Source organism: Calypte anna, chromosome 2, assembly GCF_003957555.1.
Source record: "Calypte anna isolate BGI_N300 chromosome 2, bCalAnn1_v1.p, whole genome shotgun sequence".
Classification (NCBI taxonomy): Eukaryota; Metazoa; Chordata; class Aves; order Apodiformes; family Trochilidae; genus Calypte; species Calypte anna.
The window spans coordinates 62,604,653-62,628,424 of NC_044245.1; the positions used below are offsets into that span (position 1 = coordinate 62,604,653).

The 23,772-nt window shown below is 35.2% G+C and overlaps 1 protein-coding gene across 1 annotated transcript in view; it reads right to left on the reverse strand.

Moving 5' to 3' along the window:
- Positions 1 to 23,772, reverse strand: part of DTNBP1 (dystrobrevin binding protein 1) — a 67,918-nt gene that overhangs the window by 22,272 nt on the left and 21,874 nt on the right. Inside the window, exon 7 of the mRNA XM_030444855.1 lies at positions 15,359 to 15,381. Within this exon, the coding sequence (XP_030300715.1) occupies positions 15,359 to 15,381 (23 nt within the window). The remainder of the gene's footprint in view (positions 1 to 15,358; positions 15,382 to 23,772) is intronic.

A 23,772-nucleotide genomic window follows, 5' to 3' on the forward strand; every position in this document is an offset into this window, starting at 1 on the left:
ACCGACCCTCACCTCACTACAACGTCCTTTCAAGGTAGTAAGGTCTCCCCTCAGTCTCCTTTTCTTCAGGCTAAAAATCTCCATTTCTGCTCCTTCTAAGACTTGTGCTCTAGACCCTTCACCAACTTGGTTGCCCTTCTCTGGACATGCTCCAGCACCTCAATGTTCTTCTTGTAGAGAAAGGCCCAAAACTCAACACAGTACTCAAGGTACAGCCTCACCAGTACCAAGTACAGGGGAATGAGCACTTTCAGCTCACTTTGAGAGTTCTGTAAAGAAATGAAATACAAAGTCTTGCAGTAATTCACTTTGCAAGTGTGATGCAGACTGGATTGCACCCAGCCAAGAGATAACAGTACAAAAGAACAATGTGAAGTATCTGAACTATAAGATATAAAAGAGCTATAATAAGAAGTAGTCATGAAAAATACTTCTGTTGGTATACACGCTTTTTAACTTGCAGAATTAAAAAATGTCAGTATGAACTTGGAGCCTCCTGAAGTGTAAGACTCCTAAGAGAAACAAAATACTTGTCCAATATAGTCTTAAAAAAGTCACAGCACAAAGAATTCTTAAAATAGAAGCTTGCAAAGCGCATTATATTGTCAGAGCAAATCTGTCTCCATCCCACTAGAGATGCTAGCTCAGTGATCCACGTATCTTTTAAGGCAAAAAGTGTCCTAGTACCACTGGCTTGTGGGCTTTAATGCAACGTTCTGGCAGTTGTCCAAGACTCTGGAAAGGAAGGCACACAGCTTTTCACATTTTCTTTTTAGGTCATGACATAAGAGATCACACTGATGTCCACTAATGCTCCATTTAAAAACGCAGAAGGAAGTCAGCAACTCATACTGGCAGAAAAAAGGAAGGCACTTCCAAAAAACAATGCTACACTGTACAGAAATTCCATGTTTACTCAAGTTATCCAGCACTTTTCACAGAGCTTAGTGGAACATAAAACTGAGAAAATATCACAAACAACATGGAACTGAAAAGTATGGGTAAGCCAGCATTACCTTTAGTTCAAAGTAACGAAGCAATCCTAGCAAATATGTTTTTGAATTTAACAGGGAAATCAAAAACATCAGACATACTGTTATTGAATTTTATCCTCTTTCCTATGCTTAGAATATGAAATGCCACATTCCTCACAGAAATGACCAGACTGAGTTAGAGATCAGAGAATTTTAAAGTTAGTAAGTGGTATTTGGAGCTTTTGTCATCTGTGAAGGAATCCAAATTGGGATTGGGACTTCGGATGTGGTCAAGTCTTCTAGCAATGATAAAACCAGAAATCTCTCCCTCATTTTTCTCAGACTTGTCCTTTTTGGACAGTTAACAGTTACATACAATCTTGTGGCTTTATATAGAACTCCTTACAGTAGCCCTTGCCAGCAGCCAGATGCCATGTTGCCTTCTATATCAAAATAGCAACTAAGAATGATGGGTAAGGACATCACTGAAACAGAGATCCAATTAAAGGAATATGGCAAAACTGACATTTATGTAGACAACAAAAATCTCAGGTTAGTCACCAGTGACTGAATTTATACCACAGAGCTATTAATTCTCACTTTCTGCAGACAAAGGAGCAGCAGTTAACAAGAAACTCACAAAACCAACAGCTTATGAAACAAACTTTTCTGCCCAACAGACTTCAGTAGAAGTTCAAATACTCCTATATTTTTTCCTCCCCAATAATTTGATGACCAGGGTAAGTCAGAAAAATACTGACGCTAAACAAAATAAAAGATTGAAGCGTATCACAGCACAGGCAGACAGTATTTTCAGTGCTTATAGGATTTTTAAAAGCCTCTTTGCTGATTTAATACTAGAATAGTTTAACACAATTAGCAATTAGCTGGAGGCACACTTATTACTACAAAACAAAGCTCCCAAACCATTCCACCCCAATACACCATGATCCTTCAGGAATTTTTCTCTTTCTCTCTTTTTTTTTTTTTAAATGGTAATTCCTTCAATATGTTTACACATAGAAGTCTCTTTTCCCCCTCCATGAAGCAAGACAAGTTATGAAACAAGCTTTCTTTTCAATCACTTCTCTAACACCTCATTTGCAGCTATCCACTGGATATCTCATGATTGATCCATCCCTGGATATTCTTTACCCTGTTCACACTTGAATTAATCTTAATAATTAATTTCTCAAGTGAGTCTTTATGATAGAAATTTTATCCTCATAAATAATATCTGCTCAATAATCTGTCAATGGAAGAACTTTCTGGCACAAAACCTTAATAGTAACATTACCAAATACCAAAATAAAGACCAGTAACAACAATATCTATTACTAGTATATTCTGCATGTGCTCAACACTTAACACTGATCCTTGTGCTGCTGCCTGAACAATATACAAAATCTTCAAGTTAAAACTGAATTAGACCTAATAAATATTTCTCAAAGGCTAATGTTAGAGTCATATATCCAATGTGTATCTTACTTGGGCATAAGAATAATACTTTGCTTACAGAAGCATAGTGGACTATTTCTTTCATTCAAAAAGCACTTATTTTTAAAGTAACTTAAAATGCAAATGTATTATTATTATTATTACTATTATCATCTCTTCAGGTGAAATTCTGAACTTTCAAGGACTGAAAAGAATGCTGCTTTTTCTGAGTCATTTATGGAGTTTTAAATAATACATAAAGAATACCTTTAGACATTGTCTTGCATTTTACAATTTTCCTTCTAAAATAATTGACTTTTTTGTCTCAAAACCCCTCAAAGCTTCCAAATTTCTATCAGATAGGACTAAAATATATTAGTTATATAAATCTCTTCTTTTTTCTCTGTTGTTGTACACCTATTTCGCAATTCTTCCACGTGCCAAATTCATTTTCACTTCATTAATATTAAAGCAATTAGATTGAATAATCACTAATATGTAGGAGAAGTCTTCAATAGCACAAAAGCACACTGAACTCTGTGTAGTAACAGCAAGAGGGAGAGAAATAAGTACCCCTGCCAGACTTCTTCCCATCCTGTAACTAGTATAAGTTTTCATACCAGTTGTGGTTCCTCAAATGTGCAGAAATCAAGGACTCCGCTTTCTGTTCTGTCAGCCTTCCTACAGCTTTGCATCCAAAACATATTTGGGAGTGATGAGGACCAGATATTAAATGACTGGGAGCACAACACTAAGTATGGACCAACAAGCAAAGAAGTGAAAATGCATATGTCACCCATACCCTTAATGTGAATCGTCTTCCTTCAGTCTCACGGGTTTGTGGAGACAGAAGCTGAAGCTGCAGGCCCTTCCTTAGGACTCTGCTGCTCTCCAGCACATACCAGGATCTACCCTGCATGTAAGACTAATCACACCAACAACTAAATAGAGCTCCTTAAAACAAAAGTAATAAGCTCAACCTTCTAATTCTGCTGTACAGTTAAACAGACTCCAAAAAATATAACATTATACCTATGATTAAGGCTTAGGACAGTTGGGCTGCAAAGCTGCAATTCCCACATCACTGGCAAGCCACAAAACTCAAGCTTATCAAGTACCACCAGATCCATTTCCTATCCATGTGAATGCACTAGATAACTGAAAATATATCAGGACGGGCTTCAGTGTTTCTTCTAAGTGTGGGTTTTTCACTTTTATGTTCAATAACCAGAGAAGAGATAATAAATCTATGAGGATTTAAGATTATGATCCAAGTTAAAACCTTTCTGAGCCAATGGACTCGTTGGTTTGTGAGGTCTGGGGTGGTTAAATAACCATCTAATTAAGCCAGAAACTTATTCCTATAAATCGCACCATTTCTGTTTAATTTAAAATGAGACACAGCGAACCACATTTTGATCAAGTCTCATTTATATAGTGTCAAAATAGCATTAGTTGGCTTCTACATAAAAGGAAGAAAAGGCTGAGTGACAACTCCACATGATTTTCATTTCATCTTAATCCATGGAGTACCCCAAGTGATTAACAATGAAACAATGCATTCAGTTAGTCAAAACTGCCTCTTAGTCTCTTTCAGCCTTAACTCATATACTCTATTAGAAATACACAATTTAGAAGTATTACATAAATACATAAATGTATTACTGATTTTTTTAATAGTGCCTTTTTAAAGTATTTTGTTATTTTCATTATTCAATGCCAGCTTCCAATATAATATCGTTTCACCTGTTCAGTTAAAACAAATCACAAAAAGGACACCAACCTACCTACAACAATGAATTATGTTTATACAGTTTCAGCTTTAATGTCTTGATACACTTTAACATGGCATACCTAACACTTGTAAATAAAAAGGGTAGAAATTTTTACCAGAATAACCACATATTTGTTCCATATACTGACCAGGAATGCAGAAACATTCAGAATTCCCACATGCACACCTCAGCCATCCGCCCTTTCTATCTGCATTGCTAAAACCTGAGCAGAAGAAGTAGATAAATAACACACTGCTGTGAAAGGTGGGACCAAGATTTTATGTGAAGACATTGTATAAAGGAGGAATAAATTACTTCTACTGCAGCTCTTAAAACAACTCTAGTATTTCTGGACACCATAAGGACCAAAATAGTACCACATTTCTACAATAAAATACAGTACAATATAGAAAGAAATAACACCATGTGGAGAAATATAAAAAGCAAATCTATTTCTGTACATTTATTTAGCTACAAATTAAACTGATCAAAAGCCTACACTTACATTTACATTTCAAACACACAATAAAATAGAAGGTGAATGTCAAAAGAGAAAATACTGTCATTACAAAACTGTTCAAAAATCCATTTGCACCAAGATGCAGTGACAGGCCACAAGAGCCTACAGCATTCAGTCTTTCAGCACCCCAAAAAGCATTGCATCTGATCTTGCTAGGGAGAAGCAATCTTTTTAAAAGAAGAAAGATGAGTATTTCTTAATTTCTTACCAACCTCAGCCTATATAGATGCTAAGAAAACAGACGACCATAAAAATACAATAGGGATTCTTTAGTTTTGTGTTACTGTTTTCTGTCATCAATCTAAAGAAAAAAAAATGTTATTAAACCATTGGAATACTGGTTACTATAGAGGTGGTAACCTTCCCAAAACCCATGTTGATACTAAAGCTTCTACTTACGGCTTCCTCTTCCCCAGCAGTAGTTGGAGGACTGATACTGCTGAAGCTCACATTTCAGAAGCAGTCTCCAAATCCATATTCTGATCCTTATAAAAGTGTAATTTCAAGTTTGGTCCTCCCCCCCCCTGCCAAAATAGCCATTCTGTTCTACAGGATATGATTGCAAATATGGAAATGAAGAAAGATTCACAGCTGTGCTCCCAGTTCAACATTCTCCCATTTCAATTTCAGGAAATAACAAGAAACAACTTTTGTCTGTATATACAAAGTAGTTAAGGATTCAAAATTGATTATATCAGTAGTATATATATTGCTTGCAAAACTGACAATTTTGAGTGCAGAGTGGCCACATTTAGCATAATTTAGCACAGAGGATAATTTCTGCCACCTTTAAGTAAACTGTCAACTATTCTGTCTAGATTTATAGAAAAAACTGTGTAAAGAGTTCTCCCATATGAGATCAATTTTTTAAAACAGAATATTCAGTTTTACTTGACTTTTTTATTTAATATGAACATCAGCAGTCAGAATTAGAACTCACTGGTAGAGTCTTGATAAAATTATGTTCCAACAGGCTATTAACATAAAATAATAATTCAATTTACTTTAATCTTTTGGTTCCGGACACCAACTAAAAAAATCCACAGGAATGCTACCAGAAAAAAAGCTCTTTCAGTGGTTATATAAAAGAGCATAAGAAGTATCAGAGTACAAATCTACATCCTATTCCCATTTCAATGTATAGTCCTAAATATAATTAGCTACAAATTAAGAATATAAAACGTTATCAATTGCACTATTAAGAACATGTTTCATCTGACATGGGGTGCTCATATTGGTGTAAATAACACTAATTGCTTCATTTAAAAATGTATTATTTTCTCATTTACTCATTCAACCAAGAACTGACATGATTGCATCTATACTTGTGAAAAAATTTTCAGTGATTATATAAAAGAATGTATCAAGAATCAGAGTAGAAACCTACATCTATTTCAATTAATGTACAGTTCTTCACATCGTTAGTTAAAAATTAACAGCATAAAAATATTATCAATTGCATTAAGAACATTGTTTCATATAACATACAGTGCTTATATTGATATAAATATTACTGATTGGTTTATTTAAAATTTTATGGGTTTATCATTATTTTATAAGGAGCAAACTAAGAAACAGCATGACTGCAGCTATACTAATGAATTCAGTGCTCTAATTTTTTATATTAGGCTTTTATCTTCAGATAATAATTCTGTCTCCCCTCATCCTCTTAAATCACCCCACCCTTAAACAACTCTGCCTGAATTTTAGCTAACAAGGTATCTGTGCATTTGTATTCTTTTACTAATTGTGGTTAATATTACCTCAGCAATAATGCTAAGTGGCAGACAAAAGCAAAGCAATAAACAAAAGCTCTGACAAAACAGACTGTAAGTCTCTATTCCTTTCAAATCTGCTAAATCAAGTTGGTAATTAATCTCTCATTCATAGTACACTCTTTCCATATCAGGAAATGGTGATAACTGAGGTAATTAATTAAGCTAACTTTAATTTGATTTTGCATTTTACATTAGCTTGATAAATTAAGCTGACAAATAATAAAGATAATAATAAAGTTCCACCTACATGAATTCTTCTGAGGATTCTCAGTGGCTCTCGGAGATGACATGGCAGTAAGAAATGAGTGAGTAAAAAGAAACCCAGTACTGGTCAAGTGCAAGCTCCAGTTACCAAGCAGCTTCTCTGATGTGCATCTTCATTGATGCAGAACAAAGCCCGATGCTAAAGGCTGCTTTTTCAAGGCAGTAATACCACGAGTGCCAGTTTCCAAAGGGTCAGTCACAGACAGATGCATACACATGGATACTTCAACTCAGCGCCTTTCCAGAACCTGAACACAAGCGGCCAGCAGCTGGGCTGTACCAGAAATACACGCATGTATTTGGGAAGCTACCACATGCTGCTAAGTAAAGGGGTGCTAGAAAGAGAGAAATCTTCCCAGCGGGTTATAATCCGATTACATGCAGTTACAGCATGTGTTTATTTGGCAGAGAGCTGGGAGCGTTTGAAAATCATTGAGAAGCAAGGAAAGGGTACAGAAAGGTTCTGAATTCTTTTTTTATTAGGTGATGTTCACAAGACTCACCCCTCAAAGTCTTTTTCCTTGGCATGGATTAGCTCAGATACCCCAGAAACTAGATTACATACTATTCTTACTTCCCACATAAAACATTAAAAACCTTGGATATGATTTTAAAATAAATTAGGAGCAGTCTTCTCTACTGAAGGCTGATTTTTGTGCAATACATCTCCATACTACATTTGCATCAGAAAATCAAAACCTGGTTATACAGTTAAAAAAATTACAGAAAGAAGCATGTGACCAGGAATCCTTGGTTTTGGTGATGCTGCAGTTACACAACAGTGCATTTATGTTTCAGAAATTGTAAGGCATTGATCAGAATTCAGAATACTGGCACGTGTTAGGAGGGTGTGCAGTGCTGCCAGAAACCATGATAGCCATAACAGTTCCTTCCTTTTACTTAAAAAGATCACATTTTAAAAAGCTCCTTGATGACAATTTTCAACACACAGCATACAGACAAAAGTGAATTATGTAACAAGTACTGCTCCACTCATCAGCATTAGAGGAAAAATTACCAAGAACATGTGGGCCTACAAAACTCGGTTTTATTTTACTGCTGAAAACAACACCAAAAATATCTATGAGAAAGATTAAAAGAATATCGATAAGCACGAGATAATCCAGCTTCAGTCTGGACTCCAGTAATTAAAGGATAAATTCAGCTACAGTTGCAGACAAAACAGGCTTCTTTCTACTTTTTTCCACATCACAATCATCTAAACATTAGAGATAATTAAAATATTACACCTTTAAATGAGGTCTTTTGTACACAAACCGAGTATGCCAGGACTTAAGTTCCCATGAAATTTTTTCCAAATTCTCCACATGGTTAGCTATTCACTCTGACAATAGCCACAAAAAATCTCTATTGTCACACTGGTCCCCTCCACTCCTCACAAACCCAGGATTCTGCAAGGCTGACCTCAGTGTAAGGCCAACCCCTACTGCAGCCAAGAGGAGCTGTACCTGCACATCTAAGAGCCATCTTATTTTTAGCCGCAGTGATGTCAAAATTGTGATATATCTGACCTCTGAAAGAGCTTCTGACTTACTGCAGCACTAGACTGCAAAAAGAATAGGACTCAAGGAGAAAGAGATAGCTACATAAATGAATCACTATTAAAATTTGTGGGAGAATAAACCAGCTTACTCAACATAATAAGCAACATCAGACAGGATGAAAAAGCATAAGACTGCCACATTACAAAGCCACATGTTTCTCTGAAAGTATGTGTAGATGAAGCAAAAATTTAAAAAAAGAAAGAAGCATCCCTACCTTCCAATCTATGCCCCAGTCAGAATTAGCATTATAAACCTGATAAAAACTAGGTGTCAGAAGTATCTGTAATAGTAGAATTCTGTGTGTTGTATCAATATTCTACTACCAGGTAATAGCCATCTTATAAAATCCTGAAATCTTTTCCAGTCAGTCAGAACTTCACTAGTCTGCTACAACATCTTAAGAATTATGGATAGTAGCTTAAGCAACTTCATCCACCAGTTCCCTCAGGATCCACAAATGCAACTCACTGTTCTCTTTTAGGTTTCCTCAGATGGAACCTGATTGACCCCTAGGAGTGGGTGATTCTTCATTCTCCCAGTCCCTGCCTTTGCCTTCTGTGACTTGGGCAGTGTGGCCTGAGCACCTGTCAGTGAAGACTGAGGCAAAGAAGTCTCCGAGTACCCCAGCCTTCTCCATATTCCAGGCAACCAGGTCTCCCACTTCCTTCTGGAGAGGGCCCATATTTTACCTAGTCCTCCTGTTATCACCAACAAACCTGTATGTGAATTTACTTGGCTTTCACTTAGGTTTCATCTAGAAAGTGCCCAAGTCTCAAATGCTCACTTTATTGAGAGAATGGTTATGAAAGGCTGGATGGGAAAGACACTGGTAACACACATTGTTAACTAGAATTCTATCAGAATATTTTCAGCTCATAGAAAACTAACAAAACACCCAGAATCCTTAACCTACTTGAAATTTTAACTCTGTCTTAGCTTTATTATAATAGAATTAGACAATTGTTTCTCAACTGTGTTCTGGTATGAGAAAATACATTTTTCTTTTACATCTGTGCTACCAGGTTTAAATATTTTATGTTTTGACCACAGTCACCTAAATGAATTCTAAAACAATCAGGAGACACTCAGAGCAGAAACACTGCCTGTCTCTCACAGAATGTTTTGGGAGACACACAAACAACCAAAGACACACTCCCTCCCCTACTCAAATGAGTAATTGAAATGCAAAATCACAATATACAATATTAAATTAGAACTGCCACTATTAGCTAGCTGGATTATGGACACAATTTAGCCAAAAAAATTCTTCACAGTAATGAAACACCTTGAATTTTCCTCCTGTCATAGGCTCTGGTGTAGTTTATTTGGAAATTTAAGCTAACTCCATGTGGCTGGTATGATTTTCTATGATTCTACCACATTATCTTCTCTTGCTTAGAAGAAATGTACAGGATTTTGTGCTCAAAATCACAGTACAACTTCTAGAACAGCTACATCATTGAGCTTTGCAAACCACGAGCTGTAGAGATCTCCAGTGTGTATACATTACCCATGTATCTGGAAGACAACATGAAGATTAGGAAAAGGTTGTTTGTTTTGACAGCCATGAGGATACAGCATGATAAAGAGGATTCCCAGACTGGAAGAATTTAAAAAGTTTGACACACTATTTGTTAAATTGAGTGGATTTTAAAAAAAGGAAAACGAAGGGATGACATCAACAGACTGGTCCAAATATTGTGTATGCTTTAAAGAAGGGAACAGTGAAAGCCAGGAAATTAATTTAGATACAAGCTACTGATAAATTCAGATAAAGTTACTGATAAAAGGACAGAAAAACTGCAATTTCAATAGAAGCATCTTAGATGCATGAAGAGGGGTGACAAAAGATCTGCATATCAAATGCAACAAAATTACTTCATCTAGAAGAGAAAAGAAAGAAAAAATACCTCTTCAGAGGTCTCCTTATCAGAAATAGTATTTTGATAAAGCTTTTAAAATGTAGTAGGACTTGTTTGGGAGAGATCGCTGATAAAAAGGGCTGGAAACATATTTTGTTGTATTGTAAACAGAAGTGCTGAAAATGGTAATATGACCACTTTCTATGAGCTTGAATGGTACTAATCCTGTTAAAGAATAGAAATCTGCATGACTCAGTAGCCAAAGTCACATGCATATCAGCCCCAACAAAGTTTCTGCCACCTTTCATCGTCTAAAAGTGCTGTGCTGCTGATTTCTAAATGGCCTCTACTGCTCTAGTTTTCTTTCCAGAAACAAACTCAAACATTTCATCCTAAACTTTTTTTTAAAAAAATAAAAATTAAGTTTTGGAAGCAATTTTTAAATCTATCATCTATGCAGGTCCCATTAAGAAAAAGTCTGCAGTTAATTCAGCAATGTATGTTTTTACCAGGGCAACTGTACTATTTTTGTAGCTAATTTTTTCCCATTATCTACCTCACTGCTCTGCTTCACTCTTCCATCTTGTAAAGAGATTAACAGTTTTCCGTAAGTATTCACTACACAGTCCTGCTGTGCTGGGACAGAAGATTTATTAACTTAAAAAAAAATTAACAATTGTACCATGTGACTAGAGTAAGTATTTCCAATTTCAGTGCAGTCATAAATGCACTAATTTTCAAGTACTAAAAGAAAATATCCACATATTAGCTACCTAATTTCTAGTTTTTCAGCTGTAAAAATGAAAACGATACATGCCAGTTCTAAACCATGGGAGAGCACAATCCATCAAATACTAGAGACAAATATACACATCCACAAATATCAACTGGAGTAGATTCTACTACTGCAAGAAATTGCCAAGATCCATAACAAAACTTTTTGGTTTTAGTGGCTTTATAAGCCCCAGCCAGGACAGAATAGCAGTCAGGTCTTACAAGCAATTCTCTGAAGATTTGAACTGATGCATGCTAGAAGCTCACAAGCTGCTTCATATTTCATACCTATTATTTTAATACATAAATCTATCATCTTCGAGAGCTTTGCTCTTTGAAAGATAAATTACCAAAAAAAAAAAATAAACTGGACAACCATGAGATGTTCTGTCCTCGTGCATACTCACAGCTCAGGAGCACAAATGCCAGTGCTGTAGCAGCATCAACAGGGATGCCTCACATTCACTCTCTGCCTCCCTCAGAGTGAGGTGTTTATAGAAAGAAGCAAGAAGGCTTCTAACCTTCAACTTCTCAGGATCACAGATTATTAAAGAATATGTTATGCTTACATTGTACACAGAAAACCCATTAGGTTAGAAGAGACTGGAGAGATCTGTTCTGCTCCTTTACACTGTGGGTATATCAAACAGTAAAGGAGAATGTCTGGCCCTCTACATAATCTTAAAGCAAAAAGAAGACAAATAAAACTTACTTTTCATGATGAAAGAGATTACAATCTGTGATACAAATGTGAAAAAAGACAGGAACAAATTCGAAAACAGTATCTCCATTGACAAATATAATCTTTTCTTAAAACAGGATTACATAATTACTTCATGATACTTAATGGTAATAACATCAACGAGCAAGAATGGTTATGGATTCTCAACACTTCTCAATGCTGCAAACAGATATATATACACTGAAGTTTGTTAGAGCCCCTTCTTGATGAGACCTGGTATCCTCAAGGAATATGCTTAATAGGTCAGTGGATGAACTTTGTACACTAGGGCACACAGCAGGAAGATCTAAATGAAACCAGAAACAATTTTGTTTCTTGATTATGTGAAGGTTGATTTTTTCAATATTAAAATAAACCTTTAATTTTACAGTCCCACCTAGATTACACCTGTATCTATATCTGTTTATATTTATACCTACACAAAACTCCAGGAAATTAAAAGTTTTAAACAAATCTGAGAGTTCTGTGAAGCTGCCCACCTGCCCCTCTGAGACAGACTTTCATTTGCATGGTCAGTGCCCATACACAATCGGTCCTTTTTTTTTGTCCTCATTGTGAAACTGATGGGATGCACCAGTGAATTTAAGTTTCCAGTGCTGTGCTATTTTGGCCCTCATACTGTATCATTCAGTGTCTTCATTCCAGTAAACTGTATTTCTACCCTGAGCAAGGCATTAAAAATCAGTCGGATACTTAAAAGCAAGCATGCAGCCCCCTTTTTACCCTCTTCAGCAAACATACTTGAGGAATGTTTTTGTGGTACTTCAGTTTCTACAGATTCAGATAGAATGAATTTAGATCTTTATGAAATATATTTTTATGCAAGACATTTACCACCCCTAATCTGGAAGCCAATTTAACATATGGATAATCATATTCACAAATAACAAGTTACTATTAAGAAAACTGGCATTTCTGTTCTTTTACGTTAAAACATAATTTAATGTTTAATGGTTTCAACTGCACATGGACTGGAAGATGCAACTGTATATAAAGGTACTTTAAACTGTTCCTTCCTGGCCTTTACACTGGGTACTTTAGAAACTGTTCATGAACACTGGACAGTTATGTAAGGATGAATTAGTTGAGGCTGTAGTCTATACATCAATATAAAATGGAAAGACTGATGTACCCAACTACTTACTTAACATATTTCAATCGGAACCAACCCTTCTTGAATACAGCAAACCAGGGTTGTAAGCAAGGTAAAATCTTATCATAAAAACTTAAAAATTCATAATTATTAAAAAATTTATAATATTCCCTCACCTCAAATTTCAAATGTGCTAGATAATGTACTACTAGAAGTATTTGCTTCTTAGATGACTGAATTACATTGGTAACTTCGATATGCTGACTGCTCTTGTCACTCACTGCCTTTTCCTTCCTGTGCCAGGATTTCATCTACTGAGTTATTTCAGCATGCCTCATCAATGTAAACCAGACCAAACCCAAATGACACCTCATGTTCTGCACAAATCTAGTGAGCCTTGGAAGTAGGTTAAACCAGAAAAATGCAAGAAGGAGCCACCAGTTAGACTGGGCTAGGTTACTGTAGAACTACAACATCTGTCATTACATAATCATGAAGCCTTCATGATCAGGAATCTATGATCAGCTGATTAAATACATACTATATACTGTACTCAGAAACTGGCTGAAGGTCCAAAAGGATGGAAAACAACTGACTGAAGCCAATGTAAGAATACCTCTACTTCACCATTCAGGTTGAGAACAAAAATTCCAAATAGCATCAGATTTGAGCAAGAATAACTTAGTAAGCAAGAAAACATAACATTCCATCCAAGTATGCATTTCGAATCAGCCATGAACCCTCTTTTTAGTTTTATAATCCCAGTTTCCTGGGAAAATGTCAAGCAAGACCGAGAAAGTTGTTGCCAAAGTCAAAATACGATGTCTATGCTTTTTCCATCTTATAGAGAGAATTTAGACTTGCTGGATATAACTCTATTCTTGAAGGTTTGTTAGCTATTGTTCCTCTCTCTTCTGCCAGGTACAACAAGCTTTTTTATCAGTTTATTGATCAAGAACTACGTTGTTTAACATTTAATACCCCTTTTTAAGGATCTGCCACTCTGTGCCTTCTCAGCCTTCCCATAGCGTCTGCCAGTTCTTTTGAGTGTTACAGAAGAAATTTGATCTGTTGGTTCAAAATGTCAAACAGATGTAGCATATCCTCCTCCTACCTGGTCTTTCCTTTTTAGAGCAAGATATCCTACTCCTTTCTCATTGATACTGCATTAGCTACAGACAATAGTTGAAGTTTTCACTGAGGAAATATGCAAAGACTTTGTCTTTTATCTTGGAATCTGTTTGCAATTTCCCCTCTCTGTAGTAAACTGAAAACCCTCTGCTGGCTACCAAGACAAGCCTTGTCTACCCAAGATAACTAGCACTAAAAATCTTTCATAACTGGCATTGACTCATGATCAATACACAGCTAACACCTTCCTCTTCCATAAATCTATTTGTCTTTGTAAAACACTTCCTGCCAAAAAGTTACAATCTCTGTTGTAAAAACAAGAAGTCAAAAGAGAAATAATGTTGGAAACCTTCCTCCTTGCTTCCAGAAATTCCCTTTAAACCCCGAATTAATAAAAATTTAAAAACCCCAGGATTCGCTGTTCTCACAAGCATCAGGTACTATAAACTAGCCACCTTGCTTTGGAACAGAATAAGCTTAGTGTTACCTTTGGTTTTGTAGTGAGCTAATCTATGTTTAAAGCTGCTGAGTCACTCAAAACAAAGGGTTGTCACAAAAAGCTACAGATAGTGATATTTTACATAATCTGTATTGCTTGCCTCTTACTGCTAGTTTTCTTCTTTTTCTTTTTTTTTAGCATTATGTACAAATGAAACAGAAATGACTTGAAAAGTCAAAGAGTTGATAGAAATTTCCATCCCATCGTTCCATTTCAAGAGGCACTTAACTGACATAAGTCAATGTAGTTGACTTCATTCTCATAAATAAAACTAGTCACAAAGCCACAGTCACACCTTATTCAAAGCAAAAAGAGAACTGCAGTTGTCAAGCTGATCAAACATTAACATTAGTAGGTAAAGTAAGCCTGAATTTAACATTTACTGAAAATGGCATTGTGTTCTATCTATACACCACAGACAAAGTAATAACACATAGTAGAGTTACTAGACACTGCATTTTATTTAAAACAGATACTTGTATATATCACCATGTGAATCCAACAAGTTGAGGTACAAAAATCACATCTGTTTTAATCTAATATTGAGAAAATTTCCTAGAATCAGCTAGACAAAAGTCTAACAAGTAATAACAGCCTACAATACATGCCAAAAAAAACACATTCATGATAGGAAAGACATCAACTACTTGAAGACAAAGCCCTTAATTTCCAAAACTGAACACCAAGGAAAACGCTGGAATTAGATACAGAATCTCTGCAACCTAGCTAAGGTAACAACCATCTGTGTTCTTCTTACACTTGCAACTCTCTAAAAGAAATCAGTAGCAAGAACAGGTTAACTAAAAAATAAACAGCCTGTGGGTTGACATAAAATTAACATTCTCAAATGCAAAACTGGAACAGCTCCTTACTAGCTTCACTTAATACAAGAATTCCTGTAATTTTTGTAAGCATTATCATAAAATATTAAAAATAGAATTTACCTTTGAAGGTCTCAAGTTCCTTCCTGTTGGAGAAAAGCAGAATTAAGAAAAATAGTAAGTTATTAGAAATACTACATTGGAACTATAGGAGATATTTTACACAGTTACAAGACATCTTACAGTTTAAGAGCTGTAAAAATACAAAGAATTTGAGCATCACTATTCATAAGGGTAATAGTTCTGTGTATCTAAAACAAACACTTATCAATCTGTTTAGAAACTAGGCTACCACCTATTTATAAACATGAACAAATATATAAATTTTGCCCATTCATATTTAGACACATAATTTCTAGGTACATTGTTGCAAAAATAACTACGATTTCTCAAGGTTTTAGGTACTAAAGCATCTATTGCTTAGTGAACAACAATTAGTGTTCAACTTTCATCAGTACTATTAAAAATATTTTTGACAGCAGTGAAGGAGAAAAATTTGACAATACCAGTTACAACACACTTCAAAGGCAACAGAGGTAAATAGTGACACTTCTCAGAGGATTTTAAAGTACAGAGAGTGACAGATAACCCACAATACTCACGTGTCAAAAAGCTAAGAAATTTAGTCAAAAGCTATAGCATTTTTTTCCTTCATACCAAGCCATCTTTCACTTTTAACAGTGATGCAAATGTGAATGCACAATCTAGAAAACTAAGATAAATACTTACCCTGTTTTCAAGAAATTGAAAAATTCTCAATTTGCAACTTTTGCAAAGTAGTGATTTATAATATATTCAGAGGCTAAGGAAGAATCAAAGGTATAGCTTAGATAAGGCAGAATGCTGGCCTTTTGTTTATTAAAAGCTCATTTATGATGCATATTTTTTCATTCTGTGCCATGCAGACTGCCTAGTTGAACTCTGAATTTTGAAAGCAAACGTGGAATAGTTTTAAGGAAAATAAATTTATAAAAAAAAAAAAAAAAAAAAAAAGAAGACTGAACTAACAGTTGCCCAAGTAAATGATTCTGCTCAACATCCTCAGACTAAAACATACTTCATCTGTTGCCATATACAGTGTTTTCACTTACAGTAAACAGTGGTATCTTCTTCTCCTCCCTAACTGATGATACAACTCAGCAATTTTCATGCATCAAAACAAGACCAAACTGTTTAAAGCCTGAAGCAATTCATTTTCTAAGCAGGGTAAAGTATTCTAAAAGAAGCAAGAGAATATATTTACCTCCACATTCTCAGTGAACATCCCACTTTTGTCACCAAACGTCAAATACTGGTTTTTGAAAGAATGGGTGATTTACCAGGAAATAAGCTATAGTGGAATTTACAGTACAAGTCTATTACTTGTAACTTCCTGTCAGTATCTATTTTCCTTCCTGCTTCTATTCCAGCCCCTTCCCAAGCTAGGTTCTCCCTTTTTTAGCAGAGGAAAAAAGCTGCTTCACAATACCTACAATTTGCAGTTCATATCCTAATAAATTTTTCCTACCCTGTGCATTGGAAATATCATTACAAAACTCTTAATCACTCCCTCAAGTTGCACTCCTTACGTTTTAATAATGGGATACCCTGTGACAAAACAACAATCACAGGAAATGCTGGTTTTCCATAGACCTAACTAAAACTACACTGAGGAAACATCTTGTGAAAGTAAGAGGAACAAAACCTGACACTATTTGCTCCTAGTATCAGGAGGTCTTATGTATGACACTTAACTCCAGAAGAGAAGACAAACCATTGTGTTTCTCATTGTGTTCAAACAGACTGGCAAACAAGATAGTAACACAGTAACCAACTGAGGATGATTTTCATTGCTTTTGTCTAAACCCCCAGAATTTTGCCTCTCAAAATCCATCAGTATTTTAGGGTTGCTATATTAGGATGTTGTTATTATATCCACACATGCAATTTCCATTCCAGAAAGCTGGAAATTAATATTTGACAAAACTTTTCTTTAGATCACGTAATAAATCTGAAAAATTAAAAATATCTACAATTCACATACTGTAAAAATACAGATTTGGAATCTAAGGATCTGTACTTCATAGTATCTTCATACTAATTCAGAACCAAAACCTGATGATTCTTTATATGTTATAAACATGAATGAATCAATCACATCTTGTGGTTCCTCAGCTTTCTTAGTTCTAGAAATATATATTACTTATAAATACATATTAAAATATGCTCATTGAAAATATGTTCTGCATCAGCAACATGGAGGATTTTTCTTTTTTAAAATTAAATTATCTAATTAAAAAAATATGAAGATTTTAATCCTAATGTTCCTTGCTCATCAGGAGCTTTGGTAAGAACCAGATACTAAACTTAAAGTGGAAAGGAGACCATGATTTGTAAAGACACTGGAAAAACACAGCATAAGATTAGAATGCAATTTTCTAGATGTACAATTACAAAGTTCTAGACAAATGTACAGAGAAAAGGTGTTAGAAAGTATTTATATTTCTCTTCCCCTTTTTAAGTAAAGAAATAATTCTGTGTTTTGATAAACTGTTAGAAAAAAGATACCTCCTACATCTTCTCAATGAATTTTGAGACAAAAAATCATCCACAGAAGTAAATACATTGAACATATATTAAGAAAGAAACTGTATTTGGAACACAGACACTACATAAGAAAAAGCAGTTAGTTTGAATAATGAAAATGGGAAAGATTAAACTGGAAAAAGTTCTGGAAAACAGTTGTCTTCAAAACAATGTTACAAAGCAAGCAAGAGGAAAAACTTGCTTTTTAAGTAGGCCTATGTGAGTAGCTGGGACTGCTGCCTCATTATTTTGACTTTGCCATATTAAATTACTAGCTTTGATGCTATACATTTTTGTGTTTTTTTTCCTTTAAATTCTTCATTCTTTGAGCTTTTTTTTTTTTGTATTAGCTTTATACAAAAGCTACAGCCACAGATCTCAGCCTTTGACAGATAGATTACTAACAACATCGTATTAGAATACAAAACTGTAGTACAATGAATCACCTCTGAAGAAGAGTTCCATCAACTGTTTTAGCTCAAAAGTGAATTAGTTATTCTATACATGTTTTCCACAGGAAGCTACCCTTCCCCCCTCATTTGTCTAACTAGCTTAAAGGCAACTGCAAGCTTTCCATAGTGAAATGCCAGAAAAATGCTCCTGGATTTTACAGATATTTTGTCCAAAAAAATACACACATTTCACAGATATATGACATAATCCTTTCCATTATAATGAGAAAAAAACCTACACTCCTGCCTTGCACTTAGCCTCACTAAACATGAAGATCCTTGAAGCCCAATGCGGACTGCTCAGCATCTATCTATAGATTAGATCAACTCCCATATGGTCTCACCACTAACCAATCAAACTCACTGATTGCATTCTGACTATATGCACTTTTACTTTAGCTACTAAATTTTAGGTTAGTGCCAACAAAACTGGCTAGTTACACAAATAAGAATATTCTTTATCTTTTTACCATTAATATTAAGCTTTCAGAAGAAAGTATTTAATTAATGGTTTTCTTATTATATAAACACCTCCACTTTGTAAAAGATTAAGTTTAGTACCATTGAGCAAGAAAAAAGGTTAAAATAACAGGCTAAAGGCTACAATAATCAGACTACAAAGGCACAGAGGCACTTTAGAAGCAGTCTTGTACTTGTCATGGTGCAATTGACAAAGCTCTATTCCTTTGCTGAAAGGCAAGAGGCTGTACAGGCTCCATCTTCACTGGAGTTATGCCCAAGAAAAACTGTTTGGCCACATATATAGGCAATAATTTTAATCTCTTTCTTCCAGTTGCTTGTTTTCATAAAATACATGGAGGGCTTAATTAATCTGTGAAATTCTGTATCACTTAAATTCAGTTGAAAATGACCAACAGGATAGCAACAAGGGCAACAATTACTGGTGAATCTCCAACTGCATAGTGGTTGCCTTCTTCTTCAAGATAATAAGATAATACTTAAGTTAGGATAAAGATGATATTTGGGTGTATTTCAGTGCAGGCCTAAGAGACGCTGATCAGATTCTCAGCCCTTTCTGACAGACAAAGGTAAATCTGATGATAAACCCCTCTATGCACCATGCCTAAAAAAGCACAGGTGACAATGTCTCTTGCTTCAAAATAGGTGAAGCAAATAAAATTAAATCACTCCTAGCCCAAGAGATTCCATGGAGAACTACTCTGAAACATCTCATCAAAAAAGGGCCACAGGTATAGAGAAAAAGGATATATATAAACATTGAAAAAATACAACCCCTCATTTGAATCTGAAGTATACGTTCTATACAAATGTTTACTTGCAACAAGTACAATGAATTCTTAAGTGAATTAAAACTGTAGCATTGAAATGTAGAATTGAAACTGATGAAACAGGATGTGTCTTTTGAATTATTATTTTTAAGATCCCTGGAATGCTGTGAATATATGCATTGTGTTCTCTTGTCACTTCTAAATTTAAGTTATTAAAGTTACTAATGAAAATAGGTCATGTCATAATTACATCTAAAATTTGGGCTGCCTGTAATGTTTCTAGTACTTCATAATTCACTTCTTTATTTACAATCCCACAGATCAGCACTTTTTCTCTAAACAAAAACAAACCTTCCACTTGGAACTCAGAACACAACTGTGTAGCAAAGCCTTCATTCAACTTGACCAGAATTTAGTATGAGGCTTGTAGTAGCAGATCCACTGAAGTGGTTTTGTTTGGGGTTTTTTTGGTAAAAAAATATAAACATAATGGAATGACAAAGTACCAAATATAGAAACTTCTGCTTAAGATCTTATTCATCCTCTAGTAGTGACCATCATCATATTTTCACTACCCAATTTAGGAGCAGACAGTAACTGCAAAACCATGCATCCTGCTGTGCATTTGAACAGAAATTACACACTGGTTTTGTAGTGTAATGAGGCAACCAGGTGCCACTAATTGCCAGGCAGTGGGCATGAGCTTGTGTTAAGCCCACCTGTGCCTAATTAGGGCAGGCCCCCACTGTGCATGAGCAGGACCAGGGGGCCAATAAAAGGTAGGCTAGCTCAGGACTGAGCTGAGCCTGTGTCTTAGGCTTTACCTTTTATTGGCCCCCTAACTGGGGCCTAAGCTTGGGCTTAACACAAGCTCATGCTCACTCCCTGGCAATTAGTGGCACCTGGTTGCCTCATTTCACTACAGGTTTAAAGCAGGTATCTCAAGGAAAATTCTTAAATCTCACAGTAGTGTATTAAATACAGACAGTTCCAAGCTTTGCAAACACTACTGAAAGCCAACCATTGTCCTATCCTTTACATAAAAATAGTGAAGAATTATCTGTGATTCCTTGGCTGTTCAGTTCACTATGAATTTCTATTTCTTAAAAAAATGGCTTTCAAATGAGTTAAACTATTGTTTGATCACCTCAAGGTAGTAAGTGCCACCAGTAATTTTATAATATTGCCTGTATGATCTCAACCCACAGAATCACTGCAAAATACATAGCCATTTTTTTTTTTAATTCTAAAACAACATCAATGTATTAAAAAACATCCTCCTTAAAGTGAATGAAACCAATGGGAACTTAGTTTGTTCAACAAAAGCAAGACAAGGTTCTCAGGTTCTACTGTATCTTTCAAATAGCAAGAGACTACAGAGACACCAAGTTCTTTATTATGACACCAGCAGGAATTACTGACAGCTTCATAATTTATCTTCAGGGAAAGAGTAGGCAGATAAGAAAGTAACAAAGTCATAAATGAATGTTAGGAATGATTTTCTAATGCTAGTCCTGAAAGTAACAGCCAATAAATTGAAACTGCTAGGCTCAAGTGTGAACAAAAGACTATCTCAAGACAGCATATGGATGGTAAAAATCATGTATTAAATTTGAAAGACTTACAACTGTGTTGCTTATAAACACTGAGTTTTAAATGCTATTTACAAGCAAAAATTAATATTTAAAGAAAGTATAGTTGTTTATCTGCAATTTTACAGTATTACATGGTACATAAAAGTTTACATTCGAAGGTATTTCTAAGACCTAACGAGACCCAAAACAAAACCTGAGAGGTACTGCATTTCATCTGCTATGTCTGATACAGTTTTTTCAAAGCAATATACAAAAAAATTCCTTCCATAGAGTAATTCAAGATTTAGCCAGCTAAAAATCCATGGGACTTTTCTCTTGATGTCATCAGAAGTAAAAACATAAAACCTTGAGAACTCAATGACACAAAAATGTTTTCCCTACCCCAAATTGCTTGAGCATCCTTTCCAGATCACTTAGACTAACTATTAATCTAAAATGGCTTTGAGCCTGAAGCCATGACAAGCCTTGAAGTAAGGAAAAATAAGTAACAAGTGAAAGTACTACTAAAATAATGTTGGAATTAAGCAACAGGCAAGGTTTTTATCTGAAGAAACACTGGTGACATGTCAGGATCTTCACCATCAAATGTGAAATTTTATCCAGTAAAAAAGAAGAGGAAAAAAAAACTAAGGAATTTAAATAATGCATCAATTGAGATTTTTTTTTCTTGCTTCTATACTCAAATGGAGCCACAAAAGTAGCTGAAGTCTTTTCAGATCTTTCAGAAAGACTTCTACATAAACCTCATTGCCCGTGAAGGAATGGTTTCAAAGCAAAATTTCGTAACAGGAATTGCAAAGATTAACTGGTAATCAAGCTAATAAATAAAAGTAAGACCAAGTGTTGTCCTTAAATACTCTGAAGTTTCAGGGTACAGTGAAAGCATTTCTCTTTGGAAGTTTGAAAAATTTAAGTTTATTGGGGGTCACCTTTCAGGTGTCATCATTCAAAAGAACATTAAAAATTAGGGAGACAACATTAAAAATAGAAGAAAACAGTAGAAGCTAAACCTTTAAAAGCAGCCAAGTGTTCTGTCCTTTGCTAAGAGACTGATACAGACTGTTTAGTATTGGAATCATTCCAAAATGGAATCTGAAACTGAAATAACATTCTTAGCTGTTTCTAAAAGGTTATGCATTCAGATGTAAGATTTTGCACTAGATCCAGTTTTTACATTTTTGCTTTCATCCTGTTGCTATCCAAAAATAGGACAATTTAAAAAATTTTTTGGTTTTGAACCTTCATCCTAGAATGCAATGTCACTGGATGACTAAATGACACATGTATCAGCACAGTTTCTTTATTTTTATCATATGACCAAAAGTTCAGGAATCAAAGTTTAAAGCTGAAATTTGAGAAAAGATATTTAAGAGAAACTACAAACAATTAAAAGCTATGAAGAAATTTAAGAGAAGCGGAAGAGAAGGTACAAACAACTACAATTCCACCATCAAATGCCATCTCCACCACCTTTAGTCTTTCCTAGAAAGATAAAGGGCTCCTCAAAGCTGTTTTTGGTAAACAACTGCATAAAAAAATCCAGACCTTGCTTTAACTTGGCTGCCAATTTCCCCATAAGGATTAAGAGAAAAAAAAATCACAGTATTTAAAAACTGGCCAAACTTTATTCACTGTGACATACAATATGCCACAAGTCCACATACACACAAAAAAATGTAAAAAAAAGCCTGTAACCACACAGGCACTCTTAACCAAAATTCCTCACAGCACAAATCCAATTGTGGCATTGAGTGGTACAGCTTGTACAACCTCAAGCATCCTCAACATATCCCTTTAACATAGGAATGCAAAATCTCCCTCACAAAGAGAGGTGTTTTCAGCAAGTGCATTTAGCACAATTTTTCCTTGAGTAGTTTCAAAACCAATTGGATCTGGATATAAGTTAAAGGAATTATGAAAGATCTCAGTAAAATAATTCACTGTGAAGGAAGAATTTATCAAGAGGCATGGTAACTGGTGCTCAAAAGGAGAGAAGGGATTTCAGCATGGTAATGGTAAACACATAAGCCCTGTCTCCTGCCACTGGACACAATGAATGAAATAATTCAATGAATAATGCAATTTTCACAGAATCATAGAATCATCTGGGTTAGAAAGGACCTCTGAGATCATTAAGTCCAACCCTTAATCCACTGCCACTGTGGTTACCAGACCATGGCACTGAGCGCCTCATCAGCCTCTTCTTAGAAATCTCCAGGGACAGAGGTTTGGAGGTGAGGGAGAGTACAAAACAATGATCAAGGTTGTCTGAAACCATCTGTTTCTACTATTGGTACAGTAAGTTTGGAGAAAGAATGCCTGGTACTAATAGATTGACAAAATTTGCAGACTATGCCCAGTAACAGGTACTACATAAAGTTAAAAGTTATGCAGGATTGATGTAATGTTTAACATTTTCTAGAAAACATTAGTAAAAGGTACTGTAAGTTGCAGAGGATCCAACACAAACATTCCGTTTCAATCACAGGTCACCAAAGCCAACAAAGAAAAAAAATCTCTTACATGCCCATACAAATGAAAACAAAACTATAAGGAGAAGGTACACAACAAATCTCTAGTTACAATGTCACTGTCTCTCTGTATCCAGCAAAAAC